At 43.7% G+C, this 24,550-nt stretch overlaps 1 protein-coding gene across 1 annotated transcript; it reads right to left on the bottom strand.

Annotated features, from left to right (window-relative positions):
* Positions 1-226: 226 nt before the first annotated feature.
* Positions 227-18,260, bottom strand: slc16a4 (solute carrier family 16 member 4). The gene is made up of 9 exons (XM_036532776.1): positions 18,238-18,260; positions 12,732-12,858; positions 12,004-12,136; positions 11,681-11,824; positions 10,746-10,907; positions 9,876-10,481; positions 4,555-4,766; positions 2,581-2,674; positions 227-411 (listed from the first exon to the last, which is right to left on the bottom strand). Exons 1-9 carry the CDS (start codon positions 18,258-18,260, stop codon positions 227-229), a joined length of 1,686 nt encoding a protein of 561 aa, XP_036388669.1.
* Positions 18,261-24,550: the final 6,290 nt, after the last annotated feature.

The following is a 24,550-nucleotide window of genomic DNA, read 5'->3' as shown; positions in this document are numbered from 1 at the left end:
CGGGACTTCTGATGAGAATGTATTAAAACAAAGTCTACGCTTTCATTTGGCTGATAATTAAAAGTTACAAAGAAAGTTCATCTCTCTGCCTCTGCTGGCCCGATAAAGCATTCCTTTCTTCTTGAAAAGGCTGGTTATATTTAAGTTTGCAATTTCCCGTTCAATCATATTTCCCATCCAAAGGAGGCAGGTGTGAATGTGTGGCATAGGTCCCCCCTCTGGTCTCCTAGACGACGCCATTGTTCAGGGGCTCTGAGCGGGAGCAGATGTTGGTCAGGTCCTTGACTTTGGATGACCTCTGACATCTACGGGCCAAAGGCTCCAGGAAGAGAGAAACTGAGGACAGCAGGTAGCACACTCCTGCCAGGTAAAAGGAGCAGTCGTAGGTCTGTGTGTAGTCATACAGGAAGCCTGGAACACAGAGCAGCCAGAAAGCATTACACCTAGAGACCTGCATCTATGACCCAACTGCCAACCAAACCTGAAAAACACTGTATGTTTTGGTACAGAGTATGTATGTCCTCTGATTAATGTGCAGTGTGATTCAGGGGTAAGGAGCGAGGCTTGTAATCCAAAGGTTGCCAGATCAATACCCAGTTGCTCCTGTGCCACTGCTGTTGTACCCTGTAAATATGTAGCTGTATAAATTAATAACACGTAAAACTGTAAGCTATATAAGTCAGTGTATAAGAACCAAATTTGAATTACAGGTGTTGGATATTCCTGTTCCACATGTTGAAACTGAATTTGATAGGTTTCTGACTCAGCAGTATCACACTGTGGGTTTGGCAAAATAGTGGTTCCATCACCTCCCATTCATGTCAAGGGTAAAATAAATCATATTTTAAATTTTTTGACCCTTTGGCAGAAACTGATAAATTCAGGCTCGTGGTACACCCCTGACATTCATTCATCACACTTGTGATGTGCATTCCCTCTACTAGAGGGCAACAGCACGCTCAGCCCACCGGGAGCAGGATGTGTGGGGGTAATGCACCTTCATGGCCATGATTGTTCCCCTGAATCACTACCCAGGGTGTCAATCACATTAGTCCCTTATGGAAGGGAGGTGCAAGTATGGGGGGCTGGGGGCCAGGACGGGCACAGTTTCAGTGTCACTGAGTTCAGGCATTCTCTCTCTTAGAGCCCCCCACCCCCACCCGCCAAGAGAGAGAAAACAGATCTTTTCTTAGATCCAGGTTCACAAACACATTGCATCTGGATTCTAGAGATCCAACTGTAAACATCTGCTCATGTGCGCCCGTTTAATTTTATGAATGGAGGGGGAATGGAGTCTCAGTTTCAGCTGGGGCTGCCCTTCAGAGGGGTACTGACAGCATTACATTACAGCTCAAAGCGTAGCAGGCACGCTTACTCTGCCAAAACTTTCCCATGTTATCCATTCATACAGCTGTTCACCGGGTTAAGTGCTCTGCCCAGGGGTACAACAGCAGTGGCCCACATGGGAATCAACCCAGCAGCCTCCGAGTTATGAACCCTGCTAATGAGCACTACACTGTTATTTCAGTTTGTGTTGAGGGTAAAAGGGCTCAGACGTGTTCTGGTGCAGTAGGATCAACTGGGAAATGCTGAGTGGAAACCTTTAGTGGAAATCTTTACAAAGGAGATTTTTTTTCTGTGGGATAAAATGCTTAAACAGTTAAAACAGCTTTCTGTATGTTGGTATACAAGTGTATCACTCCTAACATTTTAAATGTGTGTATTACTGTGTAGCTCTAACACTCAGTACATTTTAAATGTGTGTACAAGCATGTACTTCTAACCATCCTAGACTGTGGTCTAATTCAGTGAATTTGACAGAAACAATCACTGAATTAGAACACAATCTAGGATAGTTCCGTTTAGAAGAAAAAATGGTCGATACTGTATCATCCCTATATAGTTTTTCCAAATACTGACTGCTACTTTCACAACCCTGTCAGTATTTTTATGTGTTCAAATGTTGTTTCACTTTCCTCATGTATGATAATATGATATATACATATATACATAGTTATATACAAAGTTTCAAAGAATTATCTTCATCTCCAATGAACCTCACAGCAGAGGTAGCTAACAATCAGTATCTACTGTCACTGCTGCTAGCTATTTGGCCTCCTGCCTGACACAGATGCCAGACTTTCCAAAAGTCAATTTCAATACTTCACCTCAACCTCTGGCGCAAATGTTTTCTTCGAAATGGATTGAAAGCATACACTAAAACAAAAGCCCATCTGTTAACGCTCAAAACGCTAGAAATCAAACAAACTGACGCGTGTTATTGTAAAGGCATACGGTCAGAGCAGTTCAGCTTTAACCCCTTCATATCCGCAACAGCTTTGAATAATGTGGTGAATGGGCGTGATTGCATGGTGGCCAATGCAGAGACACACACACATGCACATACACACACACTGTCCATCTACAGTCCGCTTGTCTCTTCTGAAGCTGACGTGCGCACACAGGCCATGGACTCCCCTGAGACAGAGCGCTTGCCCCGCAGTGCTGTATTTGCCTGGCTGTGTTAATCAGTTTCAGAGGGAGGTCAGGGCTGCGTTCCTGAGGCGTACGCGTACACACCTGCCAGGGGGGGCCCTGTGAGACAGCCGAGCCCCACAAAGAACATGGAGAATCCCATGGAGTTGTTCAGCTTCTCCGGCCCCACCAGGTCAACCTGCCAAGAGATAGACATGCACACGCACACACACACACACACACGCATGCATGTACACATGCACACACATGCACACATGTATGTGCATACGCATGCATGCACACACACACACACACACACTAGATTGAGTCTACCTGTAGCAAAGGCAGTCCTGTGTACTGCAGTGGCTTCACAGCATCACTCACAGCATCCCTCAGTCTCCCAGTATAGCCGTGTTCCTATTCAAACGCATCACAATGGCACCACAATGCTGTGACAGTTGTACCACAGCCCTAACCCCTCCCAACCAGCGCAATTAACCAGTTGTAGGCCACTGCGGTTATAAGAGATGCTGTTTGTGGTGAACAGTGTATGTGATTAAGTGGTGAGAAACAGCACCGCAGTTGCGTGTGCTGCGCGGCTTTGGTGTGCACTTCATGGATGTCACCAGATGCAGTGAAGTGCTTTCAACCCTCCCCCCACCCACCAGCAACCTGCCCACACTGGAATTTCAAATCTTATTAGCCTGCAATAATAGCCCTTTCAGGCCCCCGTGGTGCTGTGAAACGGGCCATTAAAGTGATCACTGCTTGTGCCAGTAGCTACAGTGTGGTGGGACTGTGCTGATATTACTACCCCCCTTAAAGCAGAAACTGCAGAGTGATATTCCTGACAGTGCAGACATCCCCAACCCACAGTAGGACCCTGAAGATTATTATTGCTAGTGCACTTGACTGAAGTGCTCTCATGAGGGAATTAGGGTAGCACATTCTCAAAGGGCAAATATCTGTCCATTACGAGCTGCCATTCTGTGCTTCCATACAGTCTAGCATTCAGACTGGCAGTGGAATACTACGCTCTGATAAGGTGCAACGCTGCTCTCTGATAGGGTAGGGTCATTTGCTCTTCCACATCAAGGGGCACAAACTGACCAGTAGGGAGAGATATGTCACAGGAAGAGAGACACTGGATGCCTTTTACAAGGACCATTGCTGCAGAGTGAGACAGCTGACTTGATGGATGTGGTGTGATTTTGTGGGAGCTTCGTGCAGTTTCCTGTAAGCCTACACTTACACACACACACCCCTTTTCTGTGGGAGCCTGCTCTCCAAGCAGGTTGACAAGGTCCCAGCTGTCTCCTGACAAGGCAAACTGTGCTGACCATGGCAACTAAATCAATCCTCCATCCCAACCCTACCCTCCTCTTTTGCATGTGACACAAGCATGCTCAGAAAAGCTGCGCGAAGGACTGAGCCCATCCACAGGGACAGCTGTGGAAAAGCAGCCCACTGGCCCTGGCTGCATCCACACCTGTGCTAGCAGGGATGCTATGAGCCCAGGCCAGACAGACATCACACATCACCAGGATGCATCCACAGTTTTCCAGTAGAAGCAGTGGAGTGGTGATGCTCTCTATGCACTCAGACAGGAATTATGGATAGTGCGGGGGTCAAATGTCATCCAATACCACTGCAGCTCTGCACTAGACGGAAGGGTAGCAATTCTGCAGAAATATACTGTGGTGCATGTTCATAACCATGTAATAAATGTACACCACTGAGCATGTGCAAGACTTTGGTTTGTATCACTATTACTTTTGCTCTACATGTTTATGTTTCCTGAGGCCCTTAAGAGAGGAGGAAGTTCAGTTCAATTATGACTAACATTTGAAATCATGAGCCAAATGATCAGAATAAAACTTTGACCTGTGTTACAGAGCAGTCAGGCCAGTATGCAAACTGGTGCATAAGCTGCAGGCCAAAGCACTTCATGCTCTTTAGAAGTCTCAGACAAGAGGAGGATTCAGAAAAAAAAAAAACAGTGAACTCATCCCCATTGGGTGAATGTTGCTCATGATGTTGTAGCCATGCTCTGTTGCCACGGTCGCGCGTCAGACCCACCAGGACTGGAAGCAGCAGTGCCATGTAGCCGCCGCAGAAGACGGCGAAGAAGACAGCATAGACCATGAGCAGGATGTAGGAGTCGGCCATCGGGGACAGCAGGTTGACCACACCGCACAGGATAAGGTAGGCCTTGTGGTAGTGGTACTTATGCAGGAGGTTTCTGTCTGTCACCCAGCCTGACACCAGCTGGGCCACTGTCTCTGTGATCCCTGGGGAGGGGGAGAGTGGGAGGGGGAGGAAGAGCAAGTACAGAAATATTTAACTCTCTATAGAATAGAATAGAATAGAATAGATCTTTATTGTCCACCAGGGTGGAAATTTCTCTTTGGCTCACCCAAACACAAAAACAAGAGCATAAGAAACAGACAGACAGTTAATAAAACAAACACGTAGACAAGGTCACATTGCACATTAAAAAATAAATAAATAAATAAAAACAGTTCTTGTCAGTGTCTGTGGCTTGAATCTTATCAGTCACTTGTAGAGTTAAGAATGTTAATGGCACTTGGGATGAAGGACTTCTTAAATACATTTGGTCTATGCTGACTGTGCCAAGGGGCTGCAGCTTTACACGTCTCTGTACCTTCAAACATGATTCAGATGGGAGGCTGTTCTTTGTTTTTCAGTGTTTTTCAGGTGAGATGCAAGTCGTTCCAACTTAGAACAGCAAACTGTCTTTTCATGTCCGTTTATGTCCGCTTGATCACTAGGTCTTCCACTCTCTCTGAGGGACATCACGCCAAAGCAGACATCCGTAGCAAATTGCTCTCAACCCACAAACTGTCAGCTTTGGTTTCCAGTGTATCCTCTCCAACAGAACAGCCACTGTAGGGCCAGAAAGGCCCTGCCCAACCTGTCTGACCTGAGCCTTTATGCCATAAGCTTACATTATAATAAGCTTATAAGACAACATTATGATAACCTCCATTCCAGTATTTCTGTCTTCACAAGAATCTAGAACCTAAATAAGGAATACAAATTTAATTAATAAAATTTTAAAAATCCATGAAATCCGAAATATGTCTCATGCATTATAAATATCATTACCACTTTACCATATTACCACTTACAATATTACCATATTATCATATTATGCATATGTTATATAATATTTAGTAACATGCACATATATCATGTCTTTTTTTGGAAAAGATTTGATACTTGCTCAGCATTTTTCCATACATTACATAGAATCTCAGCTGAACTGACAGTTTCATTGAGGTAGCCTTGGCCCATGCACTTATTTGTTTTGGCTCTGTTTTAATTCAAAAGGTCAAATGTCAATGACTCTTGCCTTTGAGAACCCAATCTACTGTGTACAGCCAAGTGAATTCCAGAGTTGAAGCCAGATTGATTATCGACGTTTCTGCGGCTCATCTGCGGGTCTGCGCAAACAGCAGCCACGCACAAAGAAGCCAATCACTGGCAGCTTGATGTTTGTGAAAGTGCACGCACCCAGCGACTGAGGCCCTACATCTTAGATCATCCGATGCAGAAGTGACTGCTGGTAGGACTTGGCAGGGGCTTCACTGCGGTATTGACTGTTTGAGGAAGAGCTGACGACAGCATTCTCTGCTACTGATCAATGGCTCCCGGTCCTGCCTGCTACCCTCTGGGAAAGAACACACATGCCATGATGCAGCAGTACTACCTATGTCCAATGCATCCCATCCCCTTTTAGTAGCTGCTGTCCCGGGGGGAGGGGTGTTTAATGGAGTTAATGATTCTAATCATGCTTTTTACGGTGTGAGATAACATAATTCACATCCGGTGGTTTTCGACAGTGTGCAGAAAGCTAAGCCAAGTGGTTTTTACAAAGCTGGTAGGAATGTTGAATGAATGGATATTGATTCCCAATTCCAATAGCACACACGCTGCATGTGCTGCACCTTTGATACCAGTGTGAGTAAGTAGCCATATAAGTTTGTGAATATTAACAATCGCAGTTCACAGTTAAGAAGCCTTCTGTATGTCTTCCACATGAGACACCTAAGGAAATTGCAGCATTTTTTTGAGTATGAATAATCAGAAATGGCCACAAAGAGAGGAATGCAGTCAGACCGTGCAGTGCCCCATGCCAAAATGATTCTACATAACATAAATAATGCCCCTGAGCCAGGTATGGTTTTGACTCATTCTATTGTTCCACCAAACAGGAACCAGCCACGAGTGCCAAACCCATTCTGGTAGAGCTGCCTGCTTAGAACCAGGCCACACCCCACACAAACCTTCTCAATGACACACTATGCCATCCAGCCCTGCCGCTGTCAAGAGACAACACAGAGGAAGAGAAGGCTGATAAAGGTCTCAGAAGAAGAGGACGTTTAGCTGAGTTCTGCCGCTTTTAAACCCATGGACAGCTTTAAGTGTCAAGCAAGACCTGGAATTGACCAGCAGTGAGAAAATCTACAGCTGCAACAACACAGAACTGAAAGCAAAAAACGTTACAGCATCAGGCAGTGCCTCCAAAAGATGAAAATATTCAACCAGGAGTGCAGAAATGTACAGGACAGTATAGCAGTACTAATGAAACACTGACATGTGGCATGACATGGTTATAGACTAACTGGGTCTATAATGTCACGGTGGACACATTGCCACACAAACCTAAACTCTGCCAGGCAAGCCCACCACCGGTCTAGGACAGTACAGTTTGGCCTGGCCCAGCACGGTTCAGCTTAGCACAGCTCCATCTGTGGAAAAGGGGCATTAAGAGCCATCACAAGGGCTAGTCATCTGGAGGTCCCTGTTGGAGTCCAATCTGACAGAATGCTGAGAAGTGCTTAGACAAACAGAGAGGCACAGCTGTGCGGTGTTTGTGTACCCTCAGCATGAGGCATGCACCCCACAAGGTCTGCGCTTCATCTCAGAGCAGCTCTGTGCTTGTTTGTGTGCTTTACTCGCAGTAGACCTCCACTTCACAGATGTCCCTGCGCTGCTTAAACACCATGTGACTTCCTCCACGCTCATACTGCCTCTCAGGGTGGACAGGCTCCTCGTTTTGCACACTCTCAGCTCTAAAGGCAGACAGTTTTTATTTCTTCCCACCCCCTTTCCCCTTAATAGACTTCTCTGATTGGAAGAATAGCAGCCCTGATCGGTTTAACGTCCCTCTACACAAAGGGAACAGCAGGGTCACGCTGTTAGACAGGCTCTGAGCTTGGCGTATGCGCTCTCTGGCCAGCTCGTTACAAAACAAACCCCGTTGGCTCGTCCCGTCTCCTCTTTGTGCGTGATGTCGCCTCAGTGAACCTCGGCACAAAGCCGGCCGCTTCCAAACTGCGCAGAACTTGGATCGCCTGTGTCGCCACGGCAGCCACTTCACTTGGGAGGCCGTTACCTAGCGACTCTCCTGTCATTTGCCAGCAGTGCGTGGCCTCATAGACCTTTCAGTGAGAGAGGCTTGTGTGAGCTTTGCCTGCCTGCTTGCGATGAAAGGACAACTTTGAATTGCCGGGTGTGGGGGAGGCTGGATGGGTGAGCCGGTAACTGCTGCCATTCTTGAAAAAGTTTCGTAGACCAATAGGATTCAGTGAGAAAGCCCTGCCCAGGCAGACTGGCCCATCCCTGAATCCCTGTGATTTCCCAAAGAGCGGCGTGGTCAGGTAACACCTTTCAGCCAGTCCGGAGGAGGGCGAGCTCAAGCTTGCTGCATTTTGTGTTACTTACATCACCCCACTTCTCGCTGTCCCACATATTAAATACTGCATGCAGCAACCCACCCTGGGCAAGCATGCTTTGGTGCAGCCCAAACAAAAGACACTTGAGCGAGAGAGAGAGAGGGAGAGAGAGAACGTGAGTGAGAGAGAATGAGGGAGGGAGAGAAAGAGAGAGAGAGAGAGAAAGAGTTCTGCTCAGTTCAGTTTAATATGATATTCCAAAATTCAGCCTCATCAAACTGAGCATTCAGAAGCTCCACAAACACCATCATACATACACCTGCCATTGTGGTAAAGCTGGAAACAGTGGACAATTTTACTGCTGATCTAATGAAACCTCCTAACCCTTCATCACCAGATGTGCTGTTCCTCTCATCTTTAATAAAGCTTTTACTTATTCCGTGGCACATTTTTACAGTTCATTGAACAGTTCTTTTTTCTGTGGTGAGGCTTTCTCTCATTTTGGTGGATAAGTGTCTTCCATGTTTCTTCACAAAGCACATCAATGCAAAGCAGCTCTGCACACTTACTCTGAAACAAACTGGGCATGCAATGAATTCTGAACAGACTCAGCTTTGAGAAGGCCATGAGGTTTAGTATGGTGATGGCAGAGCAGGGTTAACTCATTTAACAGGTGTTGAGTCATGTTCCAATGAGCAACCTGTTTAACGTGTAAATGCAGCGGAGTGTTGTGAGCACCTTCCGAACGGCCACATCAACAGCATACCTCTGGACTTGCTGCCTTGGCCAGTGGGCTAAAGTTCAGCTTTTATGTAAGAACAGCCATTACATAAGACTGCAGACTGCAGAATCTGAGCAGCTCACAAATTATTAATGCCCCGAAGTTGCATCACTTTATACTTTATATCAGGCTCAGAGCCACAGGCTGCTTCAAAACAACAAAATATTACCCTGCACCAGCAGGCCAGTTTCTTTGGTCCTGTTAATGCTCCAAGTGACCACATCCACAAAGTGAAACAAGCCTGCCTGCATCCATGTAATAGTTGGATAGCTCCTACTGTATTTGGCTGGTGCTCAGAATGTACTAGGCAAAATCTCCAGTGCTGAGGTTCTCTGCTCACTACTGAACTAATCATGGAATCTTATATGTTATGAGGTTATCATGTGGTATAGTGGCAGCCAATGAAGTGTTTCAAGTGGTCATTAGACGAAGCCTGCATAAGTGAGACATTTCATATAATTTCCGTAAAGAGAATCTTGGGCAGCTTTTTAACAACCAAAAAAATGAAGTCAGGGACACTTGAAAGCACCAAGCATTCATAATTCAGCCCTCCATGTCCAAGCAAATGCTCAACTTGACTATTTTCAGAGGACAACCCTAGTTGCCCTTGGAAAAAAAAACTTTTTTGAATTGATAGAATGTGAAACCTGTCACTCATACAAAGGTAGGTTTAATTTAACCCCTGCACTCGGGGGGGGGGGGGGGGGGGGAGCATTCATTATTGATGAAACAACCTTATTTAAGCCACACAAAATATTATGGAAAGCAAGATATTATGGTAATATTTGGATGGTGTGAATAAACATAGTTAATCTGACAGGGAGGGAATATTGAGGGAAACATTACACTGTCGTTTTACTTCTGACAGTCTTGTGTGCCAATCTAACAGGGTGAAGGAAGGCCTGAGGAAGACTCACCTGCCACTGAGATGATGAAGGAGGCGTCCATGGGGTCGATGCCCAGGTTCCTGGCTCGGGCCGACAGGTGAAAGTAAGGAATGAAGTAGGCCAGCTGGCTGAAGACCAGGGACCATGTATAGATGCAGAAGAAAGGATTTTTCAGAAGTGCAAAATCCAACACTTTGGTGTTTTTTGGGAGCTGCTCCGTGAGTTTATTGCCTTGCAGTGACCTCCCTGCTGCTGCTAATTTCCCATTCTGCTCCTGAGAGACGTCTCCTGGAACCTCCGTGCCTGGGTCAACTTCTTGACCGCTGACACCGTTTTGGACCAGCCTGGACAGTTCTGAAGTGTGTGGGGCTTTGAGCTCTGGACCCGGCTTCTCTGGGGTTGGGATGTCCCAGGGGGGTCCAGAGGAAGGGTCCGATTTGGCAGTGCCATTAGTCAAAGGAGAGGAGCCGTTCTGGTATGCCTTTGGAGGCTCCTTCCCTGGTCCAATCAGTGTGCTGGTTTGGTCTTTGTGGACTGGTGCTGGAGAGGAGGAGGAAAGTCTAACATGTATGGGCCTCAGAAGCATCCCAGAAGCCACCAAGTTCAGCATCAGACCTCCCAAGATCAGCAAAGCTCCTGTTGGGGAGGAGAAGCATATCCTAGTCAGCCAGAGAGAAGTACAGTGATTTTATCTTTCACAAGCAGCGGCAGATCTCTACTAAGATGTCTAAAATGTGTTTAACTTTAACATCACAGACAATGCATTGCTTCTGCAATCAAACTCTTCAGATGATATATTTGAATATGTTTGAATATTTTGAGCGGTTGGTGAGATGCTTCTTTAACACGTGAGCGTTTTGCACAGTTGCATGGGGGTCCATTTCCCTCTGCTTGCCCTACCCTGCCAGGCGTACTGGTCGAGCAGAAGCTGCGTGAAGGGAGCCAGGGCAAAGGTCAAACCCATCCCAGAGCGACCGATGGAGTAAGCTGTTGCCAGCCTCTTCCTGAAATAGGTCGCCGTGACGACAGATGTGGCTTGGTAGAGAAGTGCAAAGCCAAGACCTGGAGAGGACACACAGGGAGTACTCTAAAGTGAAGTATTACTGAAACAATATTTCTGTCAGATCTGTATCTACTGTTTAACCACGACCGGAACACGTACTACCTTCTAGCTCATAATCAGATTTTTTTAAAGTTATTTTGGAATATTATGATCTGTGTCAAAATGATCTAGGTCCCTTCAGTTTATAGCATGAGGGGCAGCATGTGCTCCAAAGAAGTATGCATTCAGAGCTCTCATTTTTCTTTATTTTTTACAGCAAACAACAAGGTAAAAAAATACATTCTCCCCAAAGTCGAATTAATGTGAAAAAACATACCACCTACACAAGAACATACAAAATTTAATAACATGAACAGGCCATCCAGTGCCACTATGCCCATCATTACAGTGCATCATCTACTGTGGCAAGCTAGGTCTTGAACACTGTAAAGGTCTCTACTATCATTCCTGACAAAGTATTCTATGCATTCATAATTCTGAATGAAAAAATACTTGAAAACATGAAAATTACCTTTCATTTCCACTCATGTCCTCTTGTTCTAATCTTGAAATAGCCTCTGCAGCCCATTAAGTATACCCTAAAGGACCTTTTTAATCTTTTTTAAACACGTCAATCCTCAATGGCATCCACCTGAATCTCCTTTTCCTGAGACTAGAGATTAAGTGTCATTAATCTCTCTTTATAACTCATGTTTAAGAGCTGGAACTAGTCTTGTTGCCCTTCTCTGAGCTTTGATCTGTGATCTGCAGGCCTCATGTGCCCTGCGCTTACCCACTATCAGCCCCATGCTGATGTAGAGGAAGACCACGCTGGTAGCCAGGATGCTGATGAGGAACCCTGCGCTCACCAGCACCGCCCCGATTATGGACGTCGTCCTGTTCCCCAGCTTCGCGCAGGCCACAGAGGCCAGGGGACCTAGGAAGGAGGCCAGATATTTGCTTTCTGAAGATGGTGAAGCATTTCCATGGCTGGAGGCTCTGAGAGAACGAAGTGGAGAATGAGAAACACATGGCAAGCTGCAAAGGAACAGGAAGCGGCACCTGGAGAGTGTTGTCTCTCCCACCCCCCCCCCCCCCGCCCCCCCTGCCACTGACCTCCAGAGAGCCGCAGGCTGGACATGATGGAGCCGATCCAGCTGATGCTCTCGGCTGAGCCCCCAAACTCATCCTGGAACGCCACGAAGAAAATCCCGAAGCTCTTCAGCGTGCCCATCACCAGAACATTCACCTGCTCCCCAAACAAGCAGTTTACTGAAGGCTGTCTACAGCTGCGTCCTGCCTCTCAGGAGACTGAAACTTCAAAATCCTGTTACTGCCTCTAAACCCTGCTATCCGTTCCAGCTGGCAGATTTTAGAATGTTTTTAAACAGGTATGTGTGAGTTAGCACACCATCTTTCTGACTAATGAGTGCTGACAATCACTGACCTGACATTTCATTAAGAGCAACAAACAAATTTCTCCCAATAATAATCTTTTTTGCATAATACCATACATTTGTGAATAGTTATTTATTTCTAGTTACAACATTTGCTGCAAATTTATGTAAGCTCCTTACATAATGTGTAAAATACCTTTTTTTCAAAATTTCAGTAATGTCTACCTCTTATGGGGCTAAGTCTACAGAAAAGGAAGGCTGTGTAACACTTATAACATATAACCTGAATAAGTTAAATAACATACATAACTGCAACACTTATAACTTATGTCTTATAACTAGTGACTATCTATGGGTAATTTTTACACACAGACAAGGGGGGCTGCAAGAGTTCACTGCTCACCATGGTAACAAAAGTAACCAATAAATGGACCCTGCAGGACTTACCAGGAAGCAGTGCAGCACAACCATCCATCCCCAGCCGCCATCCGGAGGATCCACGTAGCAAACGCCCTCCTGCTTCAGCTTCTTGGGCTTCAGCTCAGAAAGGGTCGTCTTTGCTGCTTTCCCCTCGCTGGAAACATGCAGAATAGCCAAACTCAAAGCGCCTTATCGCTGAGGCTAAGCCCGCAGAGCCACAATCAATCCACTCTTTCGTCTTCATGTTGATGCGAAAGACTTGTGAAAGCAACCATGTCATAAAATGCAGAGCATAACAACTTCATACTCAATACTTCAATAATATCAGTCTGCCTGAAACATGGAGCTTTTCCTTCCTTGTGACTTCTTCCATGCACAGAAACTTCTCCTTCTACCCACTCAGTATCCCCAGCTGTCTTGTGTTTATTTCATGCCTTTATAATATTTAATTACCACTTGCCAGCAGGTAAGGGGGGTGAGGTTTTGCATCCTGAAAAATGCTGTCTGAGCTTTGGAAGAGATAGTTCTGTTAGTTTCTGTGCATTTTGTGGAAAATGCACACATCACAACACAGGCCTTAATCCTCCAGCAGTCACAAACTGACCATAATAGCGCAATAACTCGGCAACCTTTTTTTTATCTCTTTTGCTCAAATTACATGCGCTGCAGTCTCTTGACAGCCAGTTCCATCAATGTTTATCATGTGTGATGCTAATGCCGTGCTTGTAAATATTTAATTATTTTCCATCTCCAGTAGAGGTGAACTATGTCACTGTCAGCAAATTGATTTTGTTTCTGTGTACGGTGGTTAAAATTTCATTAAAGGTGACCTTACAGTCCATTCCTCCAGTTCCAGATACAGAGACGTTTACCCACATTTGGTTCCTTCACAGTACTCTTTCAGATGTGTCGCTTAAGGTGAAAACAGGGTGGAAAGGCATGCATAATCATTTACTCCACATGCTTGACACAACAGCAACGTAAAGTTTAGCATAAAAAAAAATTTAGGGGAGGGCTAATCAAATCAAAACACTGACCCAATTTCTGATTATAAATGAAAATATAGCAGTTTTAGGTTTGGATCTGTTGATAGGACTGGTTTTGAGAACAAAATCTTTTCAACCACTTCTCAGTTCTCTCAATGACTTCTCCATGATAAGAAATCTGAGGGTAACAGGTAAGTGTTAACATTAGCTTTCCATAGGCTTGAAAACAACTGTGGAAAATGGCAATCAGTGGCTGTAAAAGGAATATCCAGCATAACTTGATAGCATGTTTGTTAAGTGTGAGGAAAAAGCTAACAAACCCAAAAAGTGGCATGAGGCAGACCTTTCAATCCAAGGTCGCAAAGGTGAACCTACCAACTCTGGGGATCTCCTCACAGGCCAACTCCATCTTCTGGGCTTCCATTCATTTTTTATTTAAGAATGATGGCATGTTTGCAATAGTCCAAACCATGGCTTTATGGAACCGACGGCAAACAGGTGACTCAAAATGATGTCTTGCAAGTCCCAATGAAACAAACAGCGCATACAAATGACCTAGTGCTCTGGCCGTAGTTATCCCCAGACAAACCATTGAGTACGACTATCCCAGCTAAACCGAACTGTCTGCAAACAACAGAAGATCACTGTAAGTCCCCAGACAAACTGCTGCTTACTGGCCTCCCCATCCAGACTGCATTAAACCCACAGTCACCAACATCTCCTGAAATTTCAATGTTGCCACCATTGGACTGTATGTTAACACTCCTCCCTCCTCTGGTCAGCAGTTCACCTTTTATATGTACCTGGAAGGGAAGCTGCCTCAAGCTGCATGATGATGTTGCAGCACTTGCCAAATAAAACATGTAAACTCAAACAAAAAGTGTGTGCATGTGTGAGGAGTGTGTATGGCCCTAACCCTAAGATAAGCACACGATAGGATGGATAGGATAGGATTGATGAATTATTATTATTATTAGTAGTAGTAGTAATAGTAGTAGTATTAGTATTATTATTATTCATTATGACCTGGTGTGGGTTTGTATGTAATGCATGATATCATGGGAGCTCAGTTTTGCATAGTCAAATCCCCCCATATCAGGTCTTCTGAAGTTGGAGGAGGTCTGCTGTGCTTCCAGGAATCAGTCATGAATTGGTTATGTATGGCTTATGTGTACGGCTGTTGTGTGAGTGTTCTGTGCAAGGCTGCTGCTGTTTCTCGGTATTCTGTATGTCTCCTCAGTGTGGGTTAAACATCAGCTATCATTTGTCCAGGATACCTGATGTGTTTTTTTTTTTTTTATTCACGCTGAGTTAAATATTTTTGATACAGTCTGGTGTATGCTTCATAAGCAGGGTATACTACTGCAGCCTTAGCCTCAGACACAAGCAGGAACAGGCTGCAGTGCCAGGGGTCAGGGTTCATTGGAATGCACACCCTCTTTGGGGTTATTGAAATTTTAGGCACACCTTTTCCTTAACCAAAGTTGACACTTGACACTTTACATCTCAAATGTATGAAATATCCCTCTTAGAGCTAACAAATGAGCCAAGACATCTGGCAGTCAGTGTGTTAGCTTCACTGCTGAACATGGATTCATGGATTGTGTGGGGACTGAAATATTGTTTTCCATGTGAACATTACATTACATTAGTTGTCCAGTCAAAGAGAAATCTGTTTTGAAGTTTGTCTGAATTACTTTCTATTCCTGAAATATTTCATCTGCAGGCCAGACGTGGCTTCTCTCCAAGGTGGCCTGCCTAATGCAAGTCTGCAAGTCACTCTGGAGATGTGATTTATTAATGTGCACCGGTCCCCATCAGTCCCCTTTAGGAACTTCATATCCTGTGCATAACTCTTGTTGTGATATGCTCATACACACAGGTCGGAGACAAGTTAACACTGTGGTGGAGTTCTATATATATATATATATGTATAGTATGCAAACATATTTTTATATATGTTTGCACGTATCATGTCATGTATTAATGCATATTTAGTGAAATGTGGGCACACACTGAAAGGAGAGATGTAATGTTCTATTCAGAAATCAGCTGTGACCCCATTATAATCACATACACTGAAAGTTTGCCAGAACGTCTTGGTAGATCAAGGAAAATGAATATTAGTACCTTAATTAATTTACATGGGCCAGTAACTGATTTAGAGTTAGACTGAAAATAAAAGCAGTTCAGGTAAAATAGCAAGAGGAAAAGCAAGTGCCTTCCACCAAATTCCTGCTGAATTCTGCAAAGTCTGCCACTGTTTAGAATCAAACATCTACAATTGTTAGTTAGCTGGAGTCCTTGAGAAGGACAAGCGCACGTGACCTTGATGTAACCACTCAAAAAGAGTCTGCAGATCTCAGAGAGACAGTGACGGTTTATACATCATATTTTTAGCACAGACTTGTACTAGTCTGGTTATATGATAATGGCTACTCATTATAAGAACATTGAAAATGTGACATTTACCCACACTGCCTACACCTACTGTATGAACATGAGACCCTAGATCTGCAAGACAGAACACAGTGAAAGTTCGCTCATACAACATTTTTGGCTACAACGTCATGTGTCTCATATATGTAGCTAGCTAGATTTACATGAGGCATGATCTCAAAAATGAGATGCTGCTGATATCTGGTTCTCACCGGTTCTCTGGAATGGGTGAGGAACTCGTAGCAGGACTTCCCATACAGATGTAAATATGCACGGGGGAAAAACCTGGCTCAAACATCTGATGAAACATTAAAGGATTCCTCCAATTCTACCACATCTGTGTGAAACAGCCAAGCCAGATACCGACCTCGGATGCCTCTGGGTGTCAGCTCAGTTTATGGGTGAATCATGATTCTAAAATCTTGGATTTAATTGTACAAACCATGTCACGTTCTGACTCATGGGATCCAGCTTCCTCTTCTTGGTATGTGTCACACACTGTAACTTACAGAGATTCCACAGGTGTGAATAGAAGAGGAGTACTTAGCACAGGTTTGTCACTCCCACTCTCCACACAGACCCTGAAAAGGGCCCAAATGGTGGGTCTTCACCCACTGTAACCTTGTGTCATTGTACTGTGTTATGCATATAATCTAAAGAGCTCTATGCATAGGAAACACCAAAGATGTTTCCCCCCAGCATTGCCAGTACTGGTGCCATAATCTGACCAGAGTGGAATTCCAGATGTGATGTCAAAGGTGTTAGAATGATTGTCTAATCCCCAGGCTCTGGATGGCCCACACGTTGGGCCCTGGGCACTGTGGCAGTGCTGGTGTGTAGGTGTGGCAGGGGGGATTTTGGCGTTTTGTGGCTGGCGTGTTGGTGTGGTAGGGCTCGTTTGGGTGCTCTGTGGCAGCGCTGACCTGTGGAGGCAGTAGGACTCGTTTCATCTCTCTGCAGGCTGGCAGCAGCCTTGCTCAGCTCACTCACACACAGTCTCAGGAGCCAAACCCCCCAATTAAGCAGAAAGTGCTTAGTGGATTAGAGGGGATGAATTGGGCCAGTGTACTGCAGGGACACCCTGCTCTCCATGTGCTTCTCACAGCCCGTTCCCCACGGGGGAGGGGAGGGACTGGAAGGGGGTGGGGTGTAGCTTGTTGTGAGTTATAATACCCCAATCCTCAGCACCCTACCCCCAGCGATATATATAAATGTCTCAGCATTCCTCTCTCCTTCATCAGGTTGAAGGAGCTTTTTCCAGCAACTCTGAGAGGGTCTTGCACCCAGAGCTTGCATCTCATTGTATCAGGCACCCACTGGTATCCTGATAGCTCAACATCAGCAGGTTGGTGCTTCGTCTGTTTAGCTTCGTCTGCCAGCTCTCTCCCACTCACAGGACAGCCCTCTCCAGAGGGCCCACCCACAAGGCAGCTGTTCTGACTGCTAGGCAAGGGACTTTCAAAGGGAGTTCTCTGATATCAAATGGCACACTGCCATGACTGTCACTACTGACATTACATTACATTACTGTCATATCCTGCTGTCGTTACACGACTGGCGTGACTGTTGTGACTATTGTAACAACAATAGTCTGTTGTAACTATTGTGGCTATAATTTGTGGTCAGTATGAATGAAGTTGATTTTGGAACTTTGAGAAACACAAGGTAAAGGCAGATTTATTATCTGAAAAATAAATAAGTACACTAATAAACTGGGTTATGAGAAAACCTCAGCATAAAAATATGAATGTGACAGGTTTTAAATAAATATATTTAGTACAAATGCTGGTAAACTGCAGATAACATGTTTATCAACTACGTATTGTGAAATAGTTACGATGCATTGTACATAATTAAGAAATCCAGTTATTGCTTGTTTGCAAAAGAATGTGCAGCAGTTTTAAGATGCAGTTTTAAGCAGTTTTAAAAGATGCACTGCAATCATTACATTCTGTGTGTCTTATAGCCATATTCACGGCAGTGACCAGAGAGTCTTAATTCCACTGTTAAAGCTGCATTGCAATGTTTCCCAATATTTACATGGAAGAGAGGCGGTCTACCATCATCTGCAGTAAATGCTTCACTCTGAAAGCTGCGGAGGAACCTACCTGTTCTGTTCCCTTGGTAACATGTTGTGGCAGTGGGGGAAGAGATGAAAGGTGAAGGGGGCAGACTTATTATTCTCTCAGGGTCATTCTGGGCCACTGCAGTGCAGTCAGGGCTATGGGTCTATGGCAGCCACCTGGATGTCCTGGCACCTGCACCAACAAACACAAGCACTCCTCTGAATCTGAAATAAAGAGCTGAACAGAACAGGCTCTTACAGGTTCACCATCTTTCATACTGTCATTTCCACATCACAAATCACATTTGACACTTTCTGAAACTGATTTGATTTTTTTTTTCTGTTATTACCAGACAGACAGGGGTGTGGTAGTGCACTCTGATCCCATAGGACCCCACCCCTCCCCCACTTATCAGGACCCTTTGACTGGAGTTTCTGATTAGACAGGAATATCTGCTACCCATGATCCTGTACAGTAATCAGAAAGGCTGGATACACCATACTTTTTCAAGGACCACAAGCAGAAGGGTGTTTTTACAGAAAACCAACTTGTAAATGGTTTCATGTTATCGACTGTGCAGTTCCTCAGTACAGTGATACATTTTAATCACATCAATCAACAAACATATCTCAGTCTTCACCGTCTGAAATGTACTTGCATTGGATCAAACACAACTGAAGGGGACCAGCAACAGACCAGCCTTCAGGTGATTCCCTAACAGTACAACCGCACATGGGAATTACAGAGACACAGACAGCAGGAAAACCAGAACCACCACAATGGAAACAACAGAAAGCACTGATTCTAACTTTCTTTAAAGTGCAGCATAAGAGTATAATCTTCTCTCTGACTAGACAAATGACAGGGTGTTTTTCAAAACTATTCTTTTAAAGTTCTGTGATTTTATACTGAATGAAACGGTTGGCCTGCCGTGAGGCTACAGCAGGCCAAATTCAGGCCACCTCTTCCCAGCCTCCCGATACCTGCTGTCAGCCCTTTAGCATGAGCACAAACAAAAAGAACTCAATCATGCAGGCACTGCAATGCATTTCAAATTCCATGACTAATAACAGCTAACAAGATAACATTTCCAGGAGCTTCAGAAGAGTTTGTTGGCTCTTCTTTGACAGCAGTGCATGAACATCATATATTATATATTCTACAATTAAAAACATGAATGGAAAACCTTTTAAAATTGCTCATGATCAGTACTTTAATTTGGTTTTTAGTTGATAATCATTGTTTTTTTTTGTTTTATTGGCCCTTGTTTGTCTTTCTTTTTCATCAAGTTTAAATGTTTTTAATGTTTTTCTGTTGCATCATTGTTAAATTTACCTTGATTCATCACTGTTTTCTGACCTGTAACTCAGCTGCAAACTTTGCATGAAAGGTGCTGTTTAAATAGAGATGATTTTTGTTATTTCCCACAAAGCAACACTTCAACAGCCAACAGTGCCAGCTGATACAGGAACTCACAGAGGGCAATCCCATTGCCACGAGTAGGGTTAAGCCCAATTAGAAGTTTATTTGTACAATTCTAACTTCATTAATGTGATAAGAATTGCATCGTGTCTATGTACTTATGTGACTTGAGGCACCAAGTGTGAAACATTGACAATAAATGAAACATTGAATGATGTTAATTCCCCGGGCTAAAACAGCTGCCGTACTCATAACAGGTGGAGACGGGTTCACTTTGTCAAGACCAAATGAGCTAGAAAGTCTTACCTAAAGACCATAGGTGTCCTGCAGGAGAGAACTCTCTCTTAGTGACAATCACAGAGCCTGCCCTTGTTCTTACAACAACACAAGTTTGTACAAATAGCATTACCTTACATAATATGGCAAGGTTAAAGGCAATGGCAAGTGTGATCATGTGATCACTGAAGCATGACACAAAACGAATTTTGCGGTTGCAGTCACTCACATTCACTGCATTGACTACAGTCTTTAGAACCCACAAAAACATAAACACAGCTTAGTCTAGATAGCTGGCGAAAACAATACTCTTCCCCTGGTAGCACTTCTGAAGAAAGGATGACACTGAGAAACTCTCTTTCCCGCTTTGCAGTCTGCCACGCTTACAGTAAGAATACTTGGCCTGACCAGAAGAGAAAATAACTATTTGAAAACTGTCTCTGTTGACTGCCCTGTGTTAGTATGGCCAATGTGAGTGTATCAGGCTGTAAGAGTAGTGAGAGAGAACGTGCTGTTGCTAATGAAAGTGATTGTCATGCATTTTGTGTGCACTTGAACTTATAATTTGACAAAATTTATAATTAATTTCTCTGTTTATGACAAGGATCTGTGAGCTGTTTTTGAATTCTGCTCTCTTAATTAAACTGAATTGATAGCATTTAACATTTTCCTTTCTATCCACAAAATGTTTTTATCAGTTAAAAAAGTTATCTGGTCAATTGGTTGGTTAAAATAACACATTATCTGGTCTATAACATAACTGAAAAAAGTACTTAGCACTCTTTAAAGGTGTAGAAATTGATAACCACTGGTGCTCTTTGGAGACAGGGGTGAAAGAGTTAACAAAACATTATTATATTTTATTATAAACATTGTTATTACAACACTGCCTGGTGTTCTGGTAAAAAAAAAACATTATTTGGTCTATGGCTTTGTTAAAAAACACATTATCTGGTCTTTTGGTTGGTTTATCTGGTTATCGGTTGGTTTGGTACAGCAAACATCATTATCATTACCGAACCCATAAAAGCTATCTGTGCAGCCACAGTGGTGAGGAAGCTCCTGTGGTCTCTAACAGGTTTTCAGCTGGAGAGGTTGATGAAGATATCAGTGAGTAAGCACTCCAAGCTGGAGAATAGGCTGTTCACTCCTGTCGCGCCTTATGTGGGAACAGCACAACGGCAGCTTACCTTCATCTGCACAGCTGTAGAATACAAGGACAAGCCCAGGGCAATGCTCACCTTAAAAACACCTCTGTCTGACTCCACTTCACAGCACAGCGATACACTGCACCCCAAACGCCCTTGCGAGAGATCTTTGATCACCTTGGACTCGGAAATTCCTGTAATCCTCTTTTTTTGGCAGGGGCAACGGCCTGGTTAGGGTGGAGGAGTACTGGGACAGAGCTCAGAAGGGCAAGGGTGTCAAGGTTGGAAAAATTCTCTGCAGATGTTTTACGAGAACAAACAAGAGAGCATTGTTTTAAGAGCACTTCTGAGTTTCGCCACTGATCAGCACCATCCTCCCTCATCACATAAATTTTCCCCTTGACAAGGCTGGCAGCTGCTGAGTAGATGGAGGTCATCAGTAAAACTCATTAAAACTTCCCACTAAGACCAAGCTGCTAAATGTTCCCTTTCCTCCTCTTCCACTTCTTGATCATATCTGTATCCCTTTCAGCCGGGCCATTGACTTTATGCCATCACAGCGCCACAGAGTCCTTGGTGTAGATACCATTTCATCAACCACACAGGTCAAATGTTCTGTTGCATTCATTGTATACAAAGAAAGCAGCAAAATGCTCAGCCACTGTGTAACAATGTGTCATTGCAGACTGGGCTTGGTTACTAACAGAGCAGGAGCATACTGGATCCAACCAGATTTGCAGTATTGAAAATTACTCAGGTGAGCTGCCAACTGCCCCAGGCAGAAACACAGGGCCATATGCAGTTCTGCAGTAGTCTACACAGCCATACACCTTGAAACATTCTAGGGGGGTTTCCTCTCCGGCTCCTTGGTACTATCTTCGAGCTGCATGTGGGGGTTGTGGGCGTGGCTGACCCTGGGGCTGAAATGGGGGCCGAAGGGCAGGCTGTGACATTCTCTGCAATTTTGATCTTTGAATTTTGCTTCACCTGATGTTTTCAAAAATGTCAACTATTGTTATGTTATTCTTCCTCTCATTTTAACATTTTAAAGATGACACAGAGCATCACAGTTCTGTAGTGATCACTTAAGACTAGCTGCAGATGTTTATTTTTACAAATTGGAGAGTTGTTTTCTGGTGAAAACCAACCTTGTACATGATAACACTAGTGCTTCAACAAAGAAAAAGCTCATATGGTTATGTGGTATGAACCATATCATGCGGACTCCCTATTTTACATGTGTTGATCAAAGATCCAGTATCTAATTGAATATCAGGTTGTTAGCATTTATCACTGAATGATTACTGATATCTCACTCAGTTTATTTCAAAATATGAAAATTGGTCCATCTCTGAGTGAGTAGTTACATGCCCCAGTGTCTAAAAGTATGGTAAAAAAAAGTTCTAAAAGGCTTATAAGTTAGATCTATGGCAAAACTAAACCCCAGGGGAGTGTTTGGTTGGCCATAAAAAGCACTTATGAATTTGCCTGGTAATGATCACATGCTTTAAACATACACAGCTAAGTAATTATTTCCCTGGGTTCAAATTAAAAAAACAACTCACGGGCAGAAGTTAATTGATTGTTTTATGCATGCTAAATGATAATTTAACTCTTCTATCCTGACCAAAGCTACACGTGATCAGTGTGTGATGCTTCGTATGTATTCTCTGAATAAAGATGTTCCTACAGATTATGGCAGACCCTTTTAGATCAGGTAGCGACACTCAAGACACATAAAGTAACTGCTTACAGCCCATATAGCACACCTTCTAGCCCTAATATTTAAATTCTAGACTTAATGCCATTCAATACCAGGCAGCCTGTGCTATTCCAAACCAAAGAGTAAAGAAACAAAATGATGCCCCACCATGTCAGTTTCATATATATTGTCTTTTATGGGGTGGGAATATGATTAAGCGCCCGTCTGGACATGTCTCTTTTCCATATTCTCAAGGTGAACCAGCATTACTGTTCTTGCTTCTGAATGGCTTCATCTACCTCCCTCACATCTTTCACTTGACAGTGCTTTTTTCCCTTTAAACAGCATAATAGCTTTGTCCATGGACATGTTGTCTTTTACTGTATACAACACTTATATCCCAACAGACTTTGAAACTGTCATTCATTCATTCATTCAGTCATTCAGTGACTATGGATTGTATAATTGGAATCATCTTGCCAAATAAGCGGTCTGTAGTCTGAGGTCCTTTGGCTTCATCAATCATACAAATACAATATCAGCTAACAAGCAATGCACAAGTGCTGAACGTTATAGATCAAAACAGCCCATCCTTCCGCTTTTTAAGAGAAAAGAGTGAGCCGTTGCCATTACATAAGTATTTTTTCATTATTTGACAGCTTGGCTTAGTCCTTTTCTCTGAATAGCAAATGGGACGACCACGAACCACTCTATAACGAGCAAGGGGCTTGTAGCCTACTTACCGAAAACTTCAGTCCAATTGTCATCAAGCATTCGTTTGAGAGTCGCTTCATGCATAGCGACCCCCACGCTACTGTTCTGTGGGAAAGAGATAAATGTAGCTATCAGTCACTGTGTTAGATCGATTATGCCTCTTAAAAGTTGCGTCAGTGGATGGATGTAGCGAAGTCGCAGCTGGTATGCAGCGTAGTTCTTACGAAGCGCGCGCAGAGTAATTGCAGGGCTCAGTCGCTCGCTGCCAGTGTGCGCGACTGCAAGGCAGAGACGCAAAGACGAGTCGAAGAGAATATCAAGTGTACTACCTCTTTCTGCGAGGTAATAGATCCGTGCAAGAGATCAGCACATCTACTTCAATTGATGCTAAATCGGTCATACAAATATTTAACGGCTGCCTACACTTATTGTGATGTTAAATACGGATTTATGTGGCCATTAACTGTTGCGCGCTTTTAAGTAGCAATTCAATTAATCGAATTCAAGTTTTTGAATCGCATACAACTGTTTTAATAAAAATGCATTTCCAATCGTGCTTAAACCAAATCACTTGACAAAATGAATCCTCTTAAGCAAATATTTCAAATGCCAGTACTCTCAGAGAAATTTCTACGGCGGTAAATGTTTGTAGTATTATTTCAAGAAAAAGAAGGAGCTCATTATTCTAGAAAGGAACTTGTTGACACAGCTGTAATTTGAATTCAGTGACAGTTCACAAGTTTGGAACCATGCACAAAATACAGCCATTTAACCGGTTCAACTGGCCCGATGCACTCAAACAACCCTTCCATGAACGTAAAATGTGTATACTTTTCGAAATACAATGCTATATTCAATAACACCGCGTAAAATAATGTCAGCAAAAACAGCAAGAATTTTTAAATAACAGAAATGATCAGAATAACAGTAGGCATGTAAATGATGTGTACTTACCTTCATGTGGTTAAGTATATCAAAAATGGCTGCAAAAAAGACTTAAATCAAATTGGACGTAAATTCTTCTGCATGCGTGCAGCAGCTGGCGCGTGTCCAGCACCTAGCGCTGCATCCTATTGCTGATTCACTCCGCTTC

The sequence above is a fragment of the Megalops cyprinoides genome, chromosome 7 (assembly GCF_013368585.1).
Source record: "Megalops cyprinoides isolate fMegCyp1 chromosome 7, fMegCyp1.pri, whole genome shotgun sequence".
NCBI lineage: Eukaryota > Metazoa > Chordata > Actinopteri > Elopiformes > Megalopidae > Megalops > Megalops cyprinoides.
This window is presented reverse-complemented; position numbering and strand designations above follow the sequence as displayed.